This window comes from Gouania willdenowi, unplaced genomic scaffold, assembly GCF_900634775.1.
Source record: "Gouania willdenowi unplaced genomic scaffold, fGouWil2.1 scaffold_332_arrow_ctg1, whole genome shotgun sequence".
NCBI classification, from domain to species: domain Eukaryota; kingdom Metazoa; phylum Chordata; class Actinopteri; order Blenniiformes; family Gobiesocidae; genus Gouania; species Gouania willdenowi.
The window spans coordinates 885,136-906,103 of NW_021145094.1; the positions used below are offsets into that span (position 1 = coordinate 885,136).

At 33.9% G+C, this 20,968-nt stretch overlaps 1 protein-coding gene across 1 annotated transcript in view; it reads left to right on the plus strand.

The window, feature by feature from the left end:
• The first annotated feature begins 1,006 nt into the window (after positions 1-1,006).
• The window catches only part of adam19a (ADAM metallopeptidase domain 19a), a 39,822-nt gene continuing 19,860 nt past the window's right edge, over positions 1,007-20,968 (plus strand). Inside the window, exons 1-7 of the mRNA XM_028441792.1 lie at positions 1,007-1,102; positions 8,040-8,122; positions 17,773-17,854; positions 19,576-19,652; positions 19,776-19,971; positions 20,125-20,190; positions 20,258-20,329. Of these exons, the coding sequence (XP_028297593.1) occupies positions 1,007-1,102; positions 8,040-8,122; positions 17,773-17,854; positions 19,576-19,652; positions 19,776-19,971; positions 20,125-20,190; positions 20,258-20,329 (672 nt within the window). The remainder of the gene's footprint in view (positions 1,103-8,039; positions 8,123-17,772; positions 17,855-19,575; positions 19,653-19,775; positions 19,972-20,124; positions 20,191-20,257; positions 20,330-20,968) is intronic.

Below are 20,968 nucleotides of genomic sequence, written 5' to 3' on the forward strand. Positions count from 1 at the left end.
ACCAGGACTAGTCCACCAGGTACCAGGACTAGTCCACCTGGTACCAGGACTAGTCCACCTGGTACCAGGACTAGTCCACCAGGTACCAGGACTAGTCCACCTGGTACCAGGACTAGTCCACCTGGTACCAGGACTAGTCCACCAGGTACCAGGACTAGTCCACCAGGTACCAGGACTAGTCTACCAGGTACCAGGACTAGTCCACCAGGTAATAGGACTCGTCTACCAGGTAATAGGACTAGTCCACCAGGTACCAGGACTAGTCCACCAGGTACCAGGACTAGTCCACCAGGTACCAGGACTAGTCTACCAGGTACCAGGACTAGTCCACCAGGTACCAGGACTAGTCCACCAAGTACCAGGACTAGTCCACCAGGTACCAGGACTAGTCCACCAGGTAATAGGACTCGTCTACCAGGTAATAGGACTCGTCCACCAGGTACCAGGACTAGTCCACCAGGTACCAGGACTAGTCTACCAGGTACCAGGACTAGTCTACCAGGTACCAGGACTAGTCCACCAGGTACCAGGACTAGTCCACCAGGTACCAGGACTAGTCCACCAGGTACCAGGACTAGTCCACCAGGTACCAGGACTCGTGTCAGAGTCGAGACATTAAGCCGTTCCACATCAACAGATATAGAGAAATCCAACAATCACTTATTACAGTTAGTCAAAAGATTAAGTTTACTGCTGATTTAAAGCAATACAAGTTATATACAAGATTATTGATTGATCAGTTATTATTTATCATTTATGGGTCTAAGGTGTGCACTTTTTATTGATTATGATTTATTTGTTTTGTGTGGTAAATATAAGTATGAGGAGAGAAGACAGACTTTTAATAGTTCATATGTATATTGTTGCACTTGTTGATAAACTCAGTGTGTCTAAGGTTGTTATACAGTATACTGTATGATTCTCTCTGCACTTACGTAAAGTTTTGTTCGCTAGATGTTGTTGAATTCAGATGTTTTGAAGAACGTTTAGGATATATAATAATAGTATGTCAAATGTAAAGAATAATGTTTTCCATGCTTGTGTTCCAGGACTGCAGAGAGGACGAGCAGTGACGGTACGATGGCTGTCTCAGGACCTAGAGGTCAGACTAGAACCTATAATTCCTTCATGTTTTATAATGTTCTGAATACATGTGGCTAATGGGTTAGCAAGCTGCTCAGGAATCAGTGTTTACAGAGCATCACAAGCACTAATATATTCTGTTTCATTTTTAACCCTCCTATTATCGTTGACCCCATTCATTATTTATCATTCAAAAAATAATAGTTGACTTTCCTTCATATTTCATGACCTTTATTAATTTGATGGTGCAATTGATTAAACATGAAATGATCATGATGAACACATATTGCACACATTAGTGTTCCTCTGGAGGTCAGTTTGACCCTAAGCTGTTGTAGTTGTGTAAAACTGGTCTGTGTGTGTGTGACCTTACATCCCCTCACCTGCAGGGGCAGAGTTAATGACATGTATTTTAATATAATAATAACAAAATCATTTTGTAACAGCTCTTTCACAGTAAAAGTGACGTAGAGGAGGATGTGTCTGAGACAGAGGACTTTATAATGAATAACACCAAATATGTTTCATATGGATTCAACTAATAAACAAAGTGTCAATGATTTTATAGAAAATCATTTTCTGGAGGTAAATATCCCCACGAGTAAAATGTGTTATTGATATTTGAGGATAAAATGAGGGTTTAAGGGGTTTTCAGGCTACATTTGTGCATGTATGCATTTTATTTTCACACTTTGCTGCACACTTCCTGTTTCCTGTGTGTTTCACAACTTGCTTCACTTTTCCACTCACTCACTTCTCTAAAGGCGTCTGTTGTTGCATTTTGTTTGTGTTCATATATACAGTATATACAGTATAATATTAATATGTGTCAGTGAACGCACCATCAGACCTTGTTAAAATACGTTACTCCTCTATGACTTTTAGCTTTATTTTAATTAAACATACTGGACACTTTGATAGATGTATGTGGTTAGTTTTTATTAAATAATTGAATAACTTAACAGAATCAGAATCTGTTGGAGAAACAAAACATAAACTTTATAGAAAAATGTAATTGAAATGATTGATATCGCGATGTATCGCATAGTATATTGTACTGTTTATTATCGGGATATATCGTATCGTATCGTCGGATTCATGGCAGTGCACAGCCCTATTTACTAGTGAAATATAAAGTGTCACTAGTTAGCATCATAGCATCATATGCTAATAAGGGGGCGGGGAAAGCAAATCCAGGCTTCCCATTGGCTTTCTAAAGTATTCAACCAATGAGAGAGCTAGATTTGGTTCTAATCCCTCCTACTTCATAAGCATGAGGTCTACTAGTGTGACTAGTGAATCAATAGGGTCAATCTGACCCAGGGATATTTTTCATTTTTAATGTATTATTACATTTTTCAGTGTGTTTTTGTGCGTGTTAGTTTTCATTATTTTTGTCGTCATTTTGTATGTTTTTCAATTATTTTGTAGTGATATTATATGTATATTTGAATAAAGTTTGTGCATTTGATATTTTGTGTTTTTATTTCATGTTGTGTTTTTTTCTGGTCACATGTGTTTTTGGAGAAGCAATTTGTTTATTTTTGTTGTTGTTTTGTATATTTTTCTGTAATTTTGGGCCTGTACTACAAAGCTAGATTACCTCTTATCACCCTAACTTCTGCTAAATTACCATGGTAACCTATGATAAATCACCATGGTAACTTAGACTAAATCACCGTAGTAACTTAGGCTAAATCACCATGGTAACTTAGACTAAATCACCGTAGTAAGTTAGGCTAAATCACTATGGTAACTTAGACTAAATCACTATGGTAACTTAGACTAAATCACTATGGTAACAGGCTAAATCACTATGGTAACTTAGGCTAAATCACTATGGTAACTTAGGCTAAATCACTAAGGTAACTTAGACTAAATCACTATGGTAACAGGCTAAATCACCATGGTAACTTAGACTAAATCACTATGGTAACTTAGACTAAATCACTATGGTAACAGGCTAAATCACCATGGTAACTTAGACTAAATCACTATGGTAACTTAGGCTAGATCACTATGGTAACTTAGACTAAATCACTATGGTAACTTAGACTAAATCACCATGGTAACTTAGACTAAATCACTATGGTAACTTAGACTAAATCACCATGGTAACTTAGACTAAATCACCATGGTAACTTAGGCTAAATCACTATGGTAACTTAGACTAAATCACTATGGTAACTTAGACTAAATCACCATGGTAACTTAGGCTAGATCACCATGGTAACTTAGACTAAATCACCATGGTAACTTAGACTAAATCACCATTTTATCTTAGGCTAGATCCCCATGGTAACTTAGACTAAATCGCCATTGTAACTTAGACTAAATCACCATTTTATCTTAGGCTAGACCACCATGGTAACTTAGACTAAATCCCCATGGTAACTTAGACTAAATCGCCATGGTAACTTAGACTAAATCACCATTTTATCTTAGGCTAGACCACAATGGTAACTTAGACTAAATCACCATTTTATCTTAGGCTAGACCACCATGGTAACTTAGACTAAATCACTATGGTAACTTAGACTAAATCACTATGGTAACTTAGGTTAGACCACCATGGTAACTTAGACTAAATCACCATGGTAACTTAGGCTAGATCACCATGGTAACTTAGACTAAATCACCATTTTATCTTAGGCTAGATCCCCATGGTAACTTAGACTAAATCGCCATGGTAACTTAGACTAAATCACCATTTTATCTTAGGCTAGACCACCATGGTAACTTAGACTAAATCACTATGGTAACTTAGACTAAATCACTATGGTAACTTAGGTTAGACCACCATGGTAACTTAGACTAAATCACCATGGTAACTTAGGCTAGATCACCATGGTAACTTAGACTAAATCACCATTTTATCTTAGGCTAGATCCCCATGGTAACTTAGACTAAATCGCCATGGTAACTTAGACTAAATCACCATTTTATCTTAGGCTAGACCACCATGGTAACTTAGACTAAATCACCATTTTATCTTAGGCTAGACCACCATGGTAACTTAGACTAAATCCCCATGGTAACTTAGACTAAATCGCCATGGTAACTTAGACTAAATCACCATTTTATCTTAGGCTAGACCACAATGGTAACTTAGACTAAATCACCATTTTATCTTAGGCTAGACCACCATGGTAACTTAGACTAAATCACTATGGTAACTTAGACTAAATCACTATGGTAACTTAGGTTAGACCACCATGGTAACTTAGACTAAATCACCATGGTAACTTAGGCTAGATCACCATGGTAACTTAGACTAAATCACCATGGTAACTTAGACTAAATCGCCATGGTAACTTAGACTAAATCACCATGGTAACTTAGGCTAGATCACCATGGTAACTTAGACTAAATCACCATGGTAACTTAGACTAAATCACCATGGTAATTTAGGCTAGATCACCATGGTAACTTAGACTAAATCACCATGGTAACTTAGACTAAATCGCCATGGTAACTTAGACTAAATCACCATTTTATCTTAGGCTAGACCACCATGGTAACTTAGACTAAATCACCATGGTAATTTAGGCTAGATCACCATGGTAACTTAGGCTAAATCACTTTGGTAACTTAGACTAAATCACCATGGTAACTTAGACTAAATCCCCATGGTAACTTAGACTAAATCACCATGGTAACTTAGACTAAATCCCCATGGTAACTTAGACTAAATCACCATGGTAACTTAGACTAAATCACCATGGTAACTTAGACTAAATCACCATGGTAACTTAGACTAAATCCCCATGGTAACTTAGACTAAATCACCATGGTAACTTAGACTAAATCCCCATGGTAACTTAGACTAAATCACCATGGTAACTTAGGTTAGACCACCATGGTAACTTAGACTAAATCACCATGGTAACTTAGACTAAATCACCATGGTAACTTAGACTAAATCACCATGGTAACTTAGACTAAATCGCCATGATAACTTAGACTAAATCACCATGGTAACTTAGGTTAGACCACCATGGTAACTTAGACTAAATCACTATGGTAACTTAGACTAAATCACCATGGTAACTTAGACTAAATCACCATGGTAACTTAGACTAAATCACCATGGTAAACTTAGACTAAATCACCATGGTAACTTAGACTAAATCACCATGGTAACTTAGACTAAATCCCCATGGTAACTTAGACTAAATCACCATGGTAACTTAGACTAAATCACCATGGTAACTTAGACTAAATCCCCATGGTAACTTAGACTAAATCACCATGGTAACTTAGACTAAATCCCCATGGTAACTTAGACTAAATCACCATGGTAACTTAGGTTTAGACCACCATGGTAACTTAGACTAAAATCACCATGGTAACTTAGACTAAATCACCATGGTAACTTAGACTAAATCACCATGGTAACTTAGGTTAGACCACCATTGTAACTTAGACTAGACCACCATGGTAACTTAGACTAAATCACCATGGTAACTTAGGTTAGACCACCATGGTAACTTAGACTAAATCACCATGGTAACTTAGGTTAGACCACCATTGTAACTTAGACTAGACCACCATGGTAACTTAGACTAGACCACCATGGTAACTTAGACTAAATCACCATGGTAACTTAGACTAAATCACTATGGTAACATAGGCTAGATCACCATGGTAACTTAGACTAAATCACCATGGTAATTTAGGCTAGATCACCATGGTAACTTAGACTAAATCACCATGGTAACTTAGACTAAATCACCATGGTAACTTAGACTAGACCACCATGGTAACTTAGACTAAATCACCATGGTAACTTAGACTAAATCACTATGGTAACTTAGACTAAATCACCATGGTAACATAGGCTAGATCACCATGGTAACTTAGACTAAATTACCATGGTAATTTAGGCTAGATCACCATGGTAACTTAGACTAAATCACCATGGTAACTTAGACTAAATCACCATGGTAACTTAGACTAAATCACCATGGTAACTTAGGCTAAATCACCATGGTAACTTAGACTAAATCACCATGGTAACTTAGACTAAATCACCATGGTAACTTAGGCTAAATCGCCATAATAACTTAGACTAAATCACCATGGTAACTTAGGCTAGACCACCATGGTAACTTAGACTAAATCACCATGGTAACTTAGACTAAATCACCATGGTAACTTAGACTAGACCACTATGGTAACTTAGACTAAATCACCATGGTAACTTAGACTTGACCACCATGGTAACTTAGACTAAATCACCATGGTAACTTAGGCTAGATCACCATGGTAACTTAGGCTAGATCACCATGGTAACTTAGGCTAGATCACCATGGTAACTTAGGCTAGATCACCATGGTAACTTAGGCTAGATCACCATGGTAACTTAGGCTAGATCACCATGGTAACTTAGACTAAATCACCATGGTAACTTAGGCTAGATCACCATGGTAACTTAGGCTAGATAAACATGGTAACTTAGACTAAATCACCATGGTAACTTAGGCTAAATCACCATGGTAACTTAGACTAAATCACCATGGTAACTTAGGCTAAATCACCATGGTAACTGAACGACTAACCTGTTCAGGATCAGGTTTTGTTGAGACTAGGAAAAGAGGGATAAAGTCAGACTTTGGTTTGCATTAGTTTAGTTTTATTTCAAGCACACAATGAAAATAAAAAGTACAGTATGTACAACATACAACAATAATCCACAGAAAACAGAAAAAATAACTGCTGCTCAAAAAGGAGTGTGATGAAGTTTAATACTTATTAATTCTCCCTGTGATGAAGTTTAATACTTATTAATTCTCCCTGTGATGAAGTTTAATACTTATTAATTCTCCCTGTGATGAAGTTTAATACTTATTAATTCTCCCTGTGATGAAGTTTAATACTTATTAATTCTCCCTGTGATGAAGTTTAATACTTATTAATTCTCCCTGTGATGAAGTTTAATACTTATTAATTCTCCCTGTGATGAAGTTAATACTTATTAATTCTCCCTGTGATGAAGTTTAATACTTATTAATTCTCCCTGTGATGAAGTTTAATACTTATTAATTCTCCCTGTGATGAAGTTTAATACTTATTAATTCTCCCTGTGATGAAGTTTAATACTTATTAATTCTCCCTGTGATGAAGTTTAATACTTATTAATTCTCCCTGTGATGAAGTTTAATACTTATTAATTCTCCCTGTGATGAAGTTTAATACTTATTAATTCTCCCTGTTATGTAGTTTTAATACTTATTAATTCTCCCTGTGATGAAGTTTAATACTTATTAATTCTCCCTGTGATGAAGTTTAATACTTATTAATTCTCCTGTGATGAAGTTTAATACTTATTAATTCTCCCTGTGATGAAGTTTAATACTTATTAATTCTCCCTGTGATGAAGTTTAATACTTATTAATTCTCCCTGTGATGAAGTTTAATACTTATTAATTCTCCCTGTGATGAAGTTTAATACTTATTAATTCTCCCTGTGATGAAGTTTAATACTTATTAATTCTCCCTGTGATGAAGTTTAATACTTATTAATTCTCCCTGTGATGAAGTTTAATACTTATTAATTCTGCCTGTGATGAAGTTTAATACTTATTAATTCTCCCTGTTCCAAAGTCTTCATACACTAGCTGACTTCCTTTGGTTTGATCCACTTTCTTACATAACATACATACATTTCTTACTTAGCACATACAGTATATCTTCATACATTTAAACAATGTTAACAACAAAAATTCCAACTAATTTTTCTTTCTTGCCCCCCTCGCAATAACGTTTCATTAAAATGGGTATGAAACGTAAAGTATATTGAAAAAAATGTAAAAATTCTGACTATTTTTAAAAAAATAATTTAAAATGTGTAGTCACATATTTTAGAACAGTCATACTTTTCCTTTATTCTCTCTAAATCATTAAAAAATGATTAAGTTGAACTAAAAACAGATATTTTTATGTGGACATCACAGGAGTACCAGGAGTACCCAGCCCGAGGGGAAATACTGCTGTCATCCAACGACCTGCAACTGGTGCTACAAGTAGAACAGAACCAGTAAGTAGATGTTTGGTCCATGACTTTTACACTCACAGATCCATATTTTTATCATATTCAATATAAATGACATAAGTTGTATAAGTAACAATCTTTGGGTCAAAGTCAGTGGAGAAAAGCCATAAGGGCTTTTTTAAGGCCAGTTTTAAAGCACACTCAGTACGTGGCCCCTTTAAGAAATGAGGATTCAATATTCATCTAAAACTTTTTCATGTTGCTTATTCTCTATCTTTGGACCAAAAATATTTTATTTTAGTGTAATAGGGACAAAAAAACAATGATTAAATGCGTGTGTTGAATTAATGAATTAATCGCAGTTAACGCAATAAAGTCCCAGCCCTAGTTTTTTTAATAAAGCAGAGTAATATGGAACGTTCTTAGTTTAAATGACTTATAGAAACATCAGAGTCCTACTGTAGGTCAGGGTTCCTCACATAGGGGTACGTCTATGACACTACAGGGGGTACTCTAGAGAGTGAGAGGAAAATAAACACTAAACATCTGTAATAAAGGAGGGAAACATCTGTAATAAAAGAAACCTCTGTAATAAAGGAAGAAAACATCTGTAATAAAAGTAGGAAAGAAACATCTGTAATAAAAGAAGGAAACATCTGTAATAAAGAAAGGAGGGAAACATCTGTAATAAAGGAAGGAAAGAAACATCTGTAATAAAAGAAACATCTCTAATAAAGGAGGGAAACATCTGTATTAAAGGAAATAGTGAAACCTCTGTAATAAAAGAAAGAAACATCTGTAATAAAAGAAACATCTCTAATAAAGGAGGGAAACATCTGTATTAAAGGAAATAGTGAAACCTCTGTAATAAAAGAAAGAAACATCTGTAATAAAAGAAGGAAACATCTGTATTAAAGGAAATAGTGAAACCTCTGTAATAAAGAAAGAAACATCTGTAATAAAAGAAACATCTCTAATAAAGGAGGGAAACATCTGTATTAAAGGAAATAGTGAAACCTCTGTAATAAAGAAAGAAACATCTGTAATAAAAGAAACATCTCTAATAAAGGAGGGAAACATCTGTATTAAAGGAAATAGTGAAACCTCTGTAATAAAAGAAAGAAACATCTGTAATAAAAGAAGGAAACATCTGTATTAAAGGAAATAGTGAAACCTCTGTAATAAAGAAAGAAACATCTGTAATAAAAGAAGGAAACATCTGTATTAAAGGAAATAGTGAAACCTCTGTAATAAAGAAAGAAACATCTGTAATAAAAGAAGGAAACATCTGTATTAAAGGAAATAGTGAAACCTCTGTAATAAAGAAAGAAACATCTGTAATAAAAGAAACATCTCTAATAAAGGAGGGAAACATCTGTATTAAAGGAAATAGTGAAACCTCTGTAATAAAAGAAAGAAACATCTGTAATAAAAGAAACATCTCTAATAAAGGAGGGAAACATCTGTATTAAAGGAAATAGTGAAACCTCTGTAATAAAAGAAAGAAACAGCTCTAATAAAGGAGGGAAACATCTGTATTAAAGGAAATAGTGAAACCTCTGTAATAAAAGAAAGAAACATCTGTAATAAAAGAAGGAAACATCTGTATTAAAGGAAATAGTGAAACCTCTGTAATAAAGAAAGAAACATCTGTAATAAAAGAAACATCTCTAATAAAGGAGGGAAACATCTGTATTAAAGGAAATAGTGAAACCTCTGTAATAAAAGAAAGAAACATCTGTAATAAAAGAAGGAAACATCTGTATTAAAGGAAATAGTGAAACCTCTGTAATAAAAGAAAGAAACATCTGTAATAAAAGAAGGAAACATCTGTATTAAAGGAAATAGTGAAACCTCTGTAATAAAGAAAGAAACATCTGTAATAAAAGAAACATCTCTAATAAAGGAGGGAAACATCTGTATTAAAGGAAATAGTGAAACCTCTGTAATAAAGAAAGAAACATCTGTAATAAAAGAAACATCTCTAATAAAGGAGGGAAACATCTGTATTAAAGGAAATAGTGAAACCTCTGTAATAAAGAAAGAAACATCTGTAATAAAAGAAACATCTCTAATAAAGGAGGGAAACATCTGTATTAAAGGAAATAGTGAAACCTCTGTAATAAAAGAAAGAAACATCTGTAATAAAAGAAGGAAACATCTGTATTAAAGGAAATAGTGAAACCTCTGTAATAAAGAAAGAAACATCTGTAATAAAAGAAACATCTCTAATAAAGGAGGGAAACATCTGTATTAAAGGAAATAGTGAAACCTCTGTAATAAAAGAAAGAAACATCTGTAATAAAAGAAACATCTCTAATAAAGGAGGGAAACATCTGTATTAAAGGAAATAGTGAAACCTCTGTAATAAAAGAAAGAAACATCTGTAATAAAAGAAACATCTCTAATAAAGGAGGGAAACATCTGTATTAAAGGAAATAGTGAAACCTCTGTAATAAAAGAAAGAAACATCTGTAATAAAAGAAGGAAACATCTGTATTAAAGGAAATAGTGAAACCTCTGTAATAAAGAAAGAAACATCTGTAATAAAAGAAGGAAACATCTGTATTAAAGGAAGGAAGGAAACATCTGTAATAAGGGTAAAATAACCCATGGAATGAACCAACTGTGCTGCCTTTGAGCCAATGAGTCACAGTGTGGAATGTTAGTTTAGCTTAGCTAGCATGTGTTTAGGGTCATCATCAGCAGCTCAGTCCCATGAGTGAGGTCTGGACGATCAAATGTAGGTCAGGAGAGAGAGAGGAGAAACAGCTGGAGTTAGCCATGCTAACACCTTAGCTACTACTGTTATTAACACATTAATGTACACTAACTATAATAGTGAAACAGCTGGAGTTAGCCATGCTAAACTACTGTTATTAACACATTAATGTACACTAATTATAATAGTGAAACAGCTGGAGTTAGCCATGCTAAACTACTGTTATTAACACATTAATGTACACTAACTATAGTAGTGAAACAGCTGGAGTTAGCCATGCTAAACTACTGTTATTAACACCTTAATGTACACTAACTATAGTAGTGAAACAGCTGGAGTTAGCCATGCTAAACTACTGTTATTAACACATTAATGTACACTAACTATAGTAGTGAAACAGCTGGAGTTAGCCATGCTAAACTACTGTTATTAACACATTAATGTACACTAACTATAGTAGTGAAACAGCTGGAGTTAGCCATGCTAAACTACTGTTATTAACACATTAATGTACACTAACTATAATAGTGAAACAGCTGGAGTTAGCCATGCTAAACTACTGTTATTAACACATTAATGTACACTAACTATAGTAGTGAAACAGCTGGAGTTAGCCATGCTAAACTACTGTTATTAACACATTAATGTACACTAACTATAGTAGTGAAACAGCTGGAGTTAGCCATGCTAAACTACTGTTATTAACACATTAATGTACACTAACTATAGTAGTGAAACAGCTGGAGTTAGCCATGCTAAACTACTGTTATTAACACATTAATGTACACTAACTATAGTAGTGAAACAGCTGGAGTTAGCCATGCTAAACTACTGTTATTAACACCTTAATGTACACTAACTATAGTAGTGAAACAGCTGGAGTTAGCCATGCTAAACTACTGTTATTAACACCTTAATGTACACTAACTATAGTAGTGAAACAGCTGGAGTTAGCCATGCTAAACTACTGTTATTAACACCTTAATGTACACTAACTATAGTAGTGAAACAGCTGGAGTTAGCCATGCTAAACTACTGTTATTAACACCTTAATGTACACTAACTATAGTAGTGAAACAGCTGGAGTTAGCCATGCTAAACTACTGTTATTAACACATTAATGTACACTAACTATAGTAGTGAAACAGCTGGAGTTAGCCATGCTAAACTACTGTTATTAACACCTTAATGTACACTAACTATAGTAGTGAAACAGCTGGAGTTAGCCATGCTAAACTACTGTTATTAACACATTAATGTACACTAACTATAGTAGTGAAACAGCTGGAGTTAGCCATGCTAAACTACTGTTATTAACACCTTAATGTACACTAACTATTGTAGTGAAACAGCTGGAGTTAGCCATGCTAAACTACTGTTATTAACACCTTAATGTACACTAACTATAGTAGTGAAACAGCTGGAGTTAGCCATGCTAAACTACTGTTATTAACACCTTAATGTACACTAACTATAGTAGTGAAACAGCTGGAGTTAGCCATGCTAAACTACTGTTATTAACACCTTAATGTACACTAACTATAATAGTGAAACAGCTGGAGTTGGCCATGCTAAACTACTGTTATTAACACATTAATGTACACTAACTATAGTAGTGAAACAGCTGGAGTTGGCCATGCTAAACTACTGTTATTAACACATTAATGTACACTAACTATAGTAGTGAAACAGCTGGAGTTAGCCATGCTAACACCTTAGATACTATTGTTAGTAACACATTAATGTACACTAACTATTGTAGTGAAACAGCTGGAGTTAGCCATGCTAAACTACTGTTATTAACACATTAATGTACACTAACTATTGTAGTGAAACAGCTGGAGTTAGCCATGCTAAACTACTGTTATTAACACCTTAATGTACACTAACTATAGTAGTGAAACAGCTGGAGTTAGCCATGCTAACACCTTAGATACTATTGTTAGTAACACATTAATGTACACTAACTATAGTAGTGAAACAGCTGGAGTTAGCCATGCTAAACTACTGTTATTAACACATTAATGTACACTAACTATTGTAGTGAAACAGCTGGAGTTAGCCATGCTAAACTACTGTTATTAACACATTAATGTACACTAACTATAGTAGTGAAACAGCTGGAGTTAGCCATGCTAAACTACTGTTATTAACACCTTAATGTACACTAACTATAGTAGTGAAACAGCTGGAGTTAGCCATGCTAAACTACTGTTATTAACACATTAATGTACACTAACTATTGTAGTGAAACAGCTTGAGTTAGCCATGCTAAACTACTGTTATGAACACATTAATGTACACTAACTATAGTAGTGAAACAGCTGGAGTTAGCCATGCTAAACTACTGTTATTAACACATTAATGTACACTAACTATAGTAGTGAAACAGCTGGAGTTAGCCATGCTAAACTACTGTTATGAACACATTAATGTACACTAACTATAGTAGTGAAACAGCTGGAGTTAGCCATGCTAAACTACTGTTATTAACACATTAATGTACACTAACTATTGTAGTGAAACAGCTTGAGTTAGCCATGCTAAACTACTGTTATTAACACATTAATGTACACTAACTATAGTAGTGAAACAGCTGGAGTTAGCCATGCTAAACTACTGTTATTAACACATTAATGTACACTAACTATAGTAGTGAAACAGCTGGAGTTAGCCATGCTAAACTACTGTTATTAACACCTTAATGTACACTAACTATAATAGTGAAACAGCTGGAGTTAGCCATGCTAAACTACTGTTATGAACACATTAATGTACACTAACTATAGTAGTGAAATAAATAACATGCTCATATGTGGTGCTGAGAAGTAGAACTAGTGTATACTACGCTATACTCACTCATTCCTCTACATGTGTAGCCACGTCTGGTCTTTGATCAGCTGACACTGTGACTGTGGGATGGTGGTGAGTAAAAACAAGTCTACACTTGGTCTGTGTGAATTCCTCAGAGGACACTGAGCAGTACTGAGCTCTAGCAGATGTGTGTGTATGTAAAAGTAGTACATACTCAAATAAAAACTCTACTTTTAACAACATTTAGCTTCAGACCACAACTAAAATTTTTTTTTTATTTCACTTTTGACCAATATTTGTTTAATTTGTTATATTTACCTTTCTCGTAAAAACATAATGTCAATGTTACATTTTTAATGTTTACTTTATTAATCACCGCAAGGAAAATCCTGCTTCATTAACCACTAGGACACCTCTCCCCTCCTGTTAAATGTAAATGTTACATTTTAATGTAAATAAAAATGTTTAATCTAATAATAATAATAATAATAATTAGCCTTTATTGTCATATACATACAGATACATATACAAAATGTATTCTCTGTATTCTACCCATCCCTAAGGAGCCACGCTGTGGTCCTCAGGGAGTAGTCGGGGTTAAGGGACTTGGTCAAGATCCCACAGTGATGGCCCGGGTGAGACTTGAACCGTCGACCCTCCTTTTACATTACGATTTAAATAAAAATATTAAATCTAAATGTTAAATCTAAATCTAAATGTTAAATCTAAATCTAAAGGTTAAATCTAAATTTAAATGTTAAATGTAAATGTTAAATCTAAAAGTCAAATGTAAATGTTAAATCTAAAAGTTAAATGTAAATGTTAAATGTAAATCAAAATGTTAAAGCTCGGGTAGGCGATTTTCTCCAGATACACTTTTTAAGCTTTTGATTGAAATTGTCTTTATGTCCTGACAGAAATTAAGACTTTATGAGCTCTGAAAAAGGAACATCTGTAGCAGCTGTAAACCTGTAATAACTTCAACCAATGGAAAAAAACAAACCGTTTCTTTTTTTAACCAATCACGTCTCCCTGCTCGTTCTCAACACCTCACATGCTCACACTGATAGCGTGTCACCACTGACAGAGTCAAAACAGAGTCTTTAGTCACGTGTTTTATCATATATAATGATAAAGTTTATTGTTTACTTACTGCTGAACGAGACATGAGACAATGTAGTTTCTACACAACACAAGTGATGAGCTGAGCTCCTCTTCTGCAGCAGCTGTGAGCATGTATGTGAGTGAGCACAGAGGGAGGGTAAAGGCGGAGCCGTTGAGGTAGCTACTTTCAAAATCATGCTAGCTTTTGAAAATCACCTACCCTACCTTTAAATGTCAATCAAAATATTAAATATAAATGTTACATTTAAATATCAATGTTAAATTTAAAAGTTGAATGTAAATGTAAATGTAAAATGTAAATGTTAATGTAAATGTAAAATGTAAATGTAAATTAAAATGTTAAATCTAAATCTAAATGTTACATCTAAAAGTTAAATGTAATTGTTAAGTGTAAATATAATTGTTAAATGGAAATGTTTAATCCAAATGTAAATATTATATGTTTATCAAAATATGAAATCTAAATGTTGTTTATTTTATTTATTTATGTATTTATTCATTTGAGCAGCATATTACATATAACTTATTTTGCATAATAAAACAATAGTGCTCAAAAGCAGGAAGAAGTTCAAAGAACTTATAAAAACCTGCCCCTCATTTCTCGTACGTACATACAAACCATCACTAGACAAACTTTCAGCGTAGACTCATGCAAACAACACATGCATAAGTCTATACTTATTAACAAATGTTTATGGTCGTACAATCAAAGGAAACAGAAAAGCACAATTTAAAGTCATACAAATAACAAAGCATATATCATACCTTCTGTTTATGGTCGTCCAAAGTGTTCAAATAAGGATTTATGGTTTATAGTTATACAAAATAAATAAATACACTGTACAATAATAAAAAATGATGAGTATTCTCCAGTGTTTTTCCTAAAGATAATGTCTTTATTAATTCTATTAAAGTGTCTGTTTATCATCATTTATTCTACAGTTATTCCATACACACACTTTTAATCATTAATTCTGCTCTTAAATGATCATTTCCTTCTCTAGATTATAACGTGCTTTATAAATCACATGTATTTAAGTCTTCAATTATTATATGTCTGGACATAACTCATATACTCCTGTACTTTGTTGATTGTATATTTGCTATATTATGACTTAAAATCACACCCAGAAATTTATATTCATAAACTCTCTCCATTTCCATATTAATAATCTTTTTTTTTTTACTTCAGTGTCTTTAAATCATTTACCAAAAATCATCATTTTTGTTTTCATAATATTCATTGACAGTTTATTATTATCAAACCATTGTTTTACCTTATTCAATTGTGTTGATATTTCAGTCATAAGAAGCTGTAAATCCTGAGCACACAATAGTTGTATCATCAGCAAATAGTATAACATTTTTTAATGTCTATAAATATTCCTACAGAGTATGACTTATTATCTATGTTATTAGTTATTTCCTCATATTCTTCTGTTAAAGCGAAGGCAGTTCATCTATTGTTTTCTAAAAACCTGCTGACATTCATTGAGTAAATGATGAATAGATTTAGATTTAACAACTAATAGTTACATTTAAGATTTAGATTTAATACTCATCATTTAGATTTGATATTTAACATTTAGATTAAAATGTAATAATAAATATAATACACAATACTAATGAAATAAAACATCAGGACTTATTCAGCATGGTTCTGAACCCTGTTATCATGAACCAGTTAGCACTGTTCACGCTAGCTGCTACATGGTTAGCATTGAGGTGCAAGCTGCTACATGTTTTGCATTAAAGTGCTAGCTGCTACATGTTTAGCATTGAGGTGCTAGCTGCTAAATGTTTAGCATTAAAGTGCTAGCTGCTACATGTTTAGCATTGAGGTGCTAGCTGCTAAATGTTTAGCATTAAAGTGCTAGCTGCTACATGTTTAGCATTGAGGTGCTAGCTGCTAAATGTTTAGCATTAAAGTGCTAGCTGCTTCATGTTTAGCATTGTGGTGGTAACTGCTACATGTTTAGCACTGTGGCGCTAGCTGTTACATGTTTAGCATTGTGGTGGTAGCTGCTACATGTTTAGCATATTGGTGGTAGCTGCTACATGTTTAGCATTGTGGTTGTAACTGCTACATGTTTAGCATTGTGGTGCTAGCTGCTACATGTTTATCATTGTGGTGCTAGCTGCTAAATGTTTAGCATTGAGGTGCAAGCTGCTACATGTTTAGCATTAAAGTGCTAGCTGCTACATGTTTTGCATTGTGGTGGTAACTGCTACATGTTTAGCACTGTGGCGCTAGCTGTTACATGTTTAGCATTGTGGTGGTAGCTGCTACATGATTAGCATTGTGGTGGTAGCTGCTACATGATTAGCATTGTGGTGGTAGCTGCTACATGTTTAGCATTGTGGTGGTAACTGCTACATGTTTAGCATTGTGGTACTAGCTGCTATATGTTTAGCAAAAATGACAGCCCTAAGAAAATAATTTCCTTTGCTTTCAGAACAATACATATGTATATACTGTATATATATATATATATATATATATATATATATATATATATATATATGTTTCAATGATGTTCCAATGACCAAAATAAGACGCCTTGCAAAATGTTTGGTAAATTAATTTATATTTATGGGTTATATTATGAGTAATTTTTACCGTTATTTTAGCAATTGGAATAAATCATATAGAAATGGAAAATATATATATTTTGCTTTGGATAATGAAGCCTAATAAGGCATATTTACACACTTAACAGTCATTTGTAATTTGTGTTTTCTTATGTTTTTCAGGAAAACAACAAGAAAAAGCATATTTTCTGTTATTATTGGTGTTATTATTGGAGCTCATTAACAAAGGGTCCAACAAAGACCACATAAAAAATGAGATTTTAACCTCTTTCTGTCCCAAAAAAAAGAAAACCATTAGCTAATTCTAGCATTGTCTGATCTGATCTGATCTGATCTGATCTGATCTGATCTAATCTAATCTAATCTAATCTAATCTAATCTAATCTAATCTAATCTAATCTAATCTGATCTGATCTGATCTGATCTGTTCTTATTGTTCCAGTGATCTTTTAGCTCCAGGTTTCACAGAGACGTTCTACACAGAGGATGGAGAACGTGTTACTGTGGCTAACCACCATCGTACTGTAAGTATTGATTATTGATTAATTAACCACCATCATTCTGTAAGTATTGATTATTGATTAATTAACCACCATCGTACTGTAAGTATTGATTATTGATTAATTAACCACCATCATACTGTAAGTATTGATTATTGATTAATTAACCACCATCGTACTGTAAGTATTGATTATTGATTAATTAACCACCATCATACTGTAAGTATTGATTATTGATTAATTAACCACCATCGTACTGTAAGTATTGATTATTGATTAATTAACCACCATCATACTGTAAGTATTGATTATTGATTAATTAACCACCATCGTACTGTAGGTATTGATTATTGATTAATTAACCACCATCATACTGTAAGTATTGATTATTGATTAATTAACCACCATCGTACTGTAAGTATTGATTATTGATTAATTAACCACCATCGTACTGTAAGTATTGATTATTGATTAATTAACCACCATCGTACTGTAAGTATTGATTATTGATTAATTAACCACCATCGTACTGTAAGTATTGATTATTGATTAATTAACCACCATCGTACTGTAAGTATTGATTATTGATTAATTAACCACCATCATACTGTAAGTATTGATTATTGATTAATTAACCACCATCATACTGTAAGTATTGATTATTGATTAATTAACCACCATCATACTGTAAGTATTGATTATTGATTAATTAACCAGTGTGGGAGTCTTTACGACTATAACAAACACAACAGCTCATTTTTTTGAACAATTTGAGCCCATTTTTGCTTATTTTTACCATTTTTCTACAACTTCACCAAACTTTTAATGTATTTTTGCTACATTTCTCACATTTCTGACACTTCTACATCACATTTTAATGACTTTTCTACACATTTTTTCCACTTTCCAGACATGTTCAGCACTTATAAACCATTTCTACTACTTTTACACCTAATGTCTATATGTTGACCTATTATTGTTACTTTAACCTCTTTTCACCAGATTTCATCATTATTTTTGACAATTTAACCACATTCACCATTTGTCATGTACTTTATTTGCCAAGTCATTCATTGTACAATAAAACATCTCTCCTTGAACTGTCTGTAAATATGTAAATATATCTGTATTCTTTATACTTTTTATATTATTTTTTCTATGTATTATATATAGCCTCTATTATTGTATTGTTTATCTTTATTGCACTATTTTTCAGGTGTTTTCTGTGTGTTGTCCTATTTACAAAAGGGTTAAAAATATCAATGGAAGATAAGAAGATATGTTTTATTTTGAAAATGTGATGTGACAAGTAGTGCGTAGTATGAACACAGCCTAAAAACAAACTAAATAACAAAAAATACACAAAGAGAAAAATAGGCAAAATGACAAGAAAAATACACACAAAATAACAGAAAAATATACACAATTATGGAGAAATATCAACATGTGCTCATTTGATCCATAAAACTCACGTAGACACATTTAATTCATTTTCAGAGACCCTCCATTGGCCTACTGACTAAACTTCCTGTTAACTTCAAAATAAGAGCCATATTTACAAAAAAGTTTAAAAAAAAAACAACTAATGTAAGACATCAAAGAGATGCTTTTATTTTGAAAAGGGGATTTTTAGCTTGAAGCTAAGCATCTCCCAATGCATCATGGGATGGCAGCATACATCGTGGTCTGTGTGATATGTACTCAGTGATTCTAAAGCAGTGACATAGAGGTGTGCTGTTCTGTAGGACCACTGCTTCTACCATGGCTCAGTGAGGGAACGCCCACACTCCTGGAGCGCTCTGAGCACCTGCTCAGGATTCAGGTACACCATCATCTGGTCTCCATTAGTAGACCTGGGATGAAAACGTTCAACACATACAGCATCATTGAACATTAAAACACAGGATTCAGCGTTACCATGGAGATAATAATCTTCCCCTCCCAGAGCTTTTATTTCACTGAATGTCACTCACACTTACTACCTGGAGCCCATCAGCAGTGAAGGCTCAGACTCAGTCAACCACGTACTGCTGAATGTCTCAGACCTGGCAACCCATCATGGACCATGTGGTCACCACCATCAGCCAATGAGACGTCCTCCTGACGTCACCTCAGACCTGCTCAGGTCTTTACCTTCTAGAGTGAGTTTATACACACACACACACACACACACACTGATATTTCTCTTCAAACTTTATGTTTAGAATCCATTGTAATGTTTTAAACACCAACCGTGTTTCTGCTCCTGTGTGTGTGTGTTTGTGTGTGTGCGTGCGTGTGTGTGTGTGTGTCAGGTGAAAAGGGACAGTTGGGGTACGACTAAATACGTGGAACTCTACATCGTGGCTGACAACACATTGGTAAGAGGTGTGAAACACAAAGATCCCAGTGTTCCTGAACTCATCATGTCTGTGATCATTGGTTCAGTTCAAACAGCAGAATAAGGACTATGAGAAGATCAAAGCAAGGATCATGGAGATCGCTAACTACGTAGACAAGGTAGGAACATGGTGGTAGATGAACATCCTGTCATATAATATATACATATATACCTTTACAGGACGGAGGAGGCATCAAAACAAATTAGAGACCATTAAACCTTTAACATGTTCTAATCAACCTTATTGCTAATGTTAAGCTATTGCTAGGTTAATACTATTGCTTGTCTTAATGCTAATGCTAGGTTATGTTAATATTTGGCTAATGCTATTGCTAATGCTAAGTTGGTGTTAATGCTAGGCTAATGCTATTGTTAGGCTAGTGTTAATGCTAGGTAAATGCTATTATTATGCTATTGCTAGGCTAATGCTAACATTAGATTAATACTAGCTTAGTGTTAATGCTAGGTTAATGCTTATGTTAGGCTAATGCTATTGTCAGGTTTATGATAGGCTAATGCTAGGTTAATGCTATGTTAATGCTACTGTTAAGCTATGCCTTTATGCTAGGCTAATGCTATTGTTAGGCTAATGATATAGCTAATGCTTATGCTAAGTTAATGCTTATGCTGGTATAATGCTATTGCTAGGCTAATGCTTGCTTAATGCTATTGCTAGGTTAATGGTTTTGCTATGTTATTGTTAATGCAAAGTTAATGCTATTGCTAGGCTAATTCTTGTGCAAGGTTAATGTTAAGCT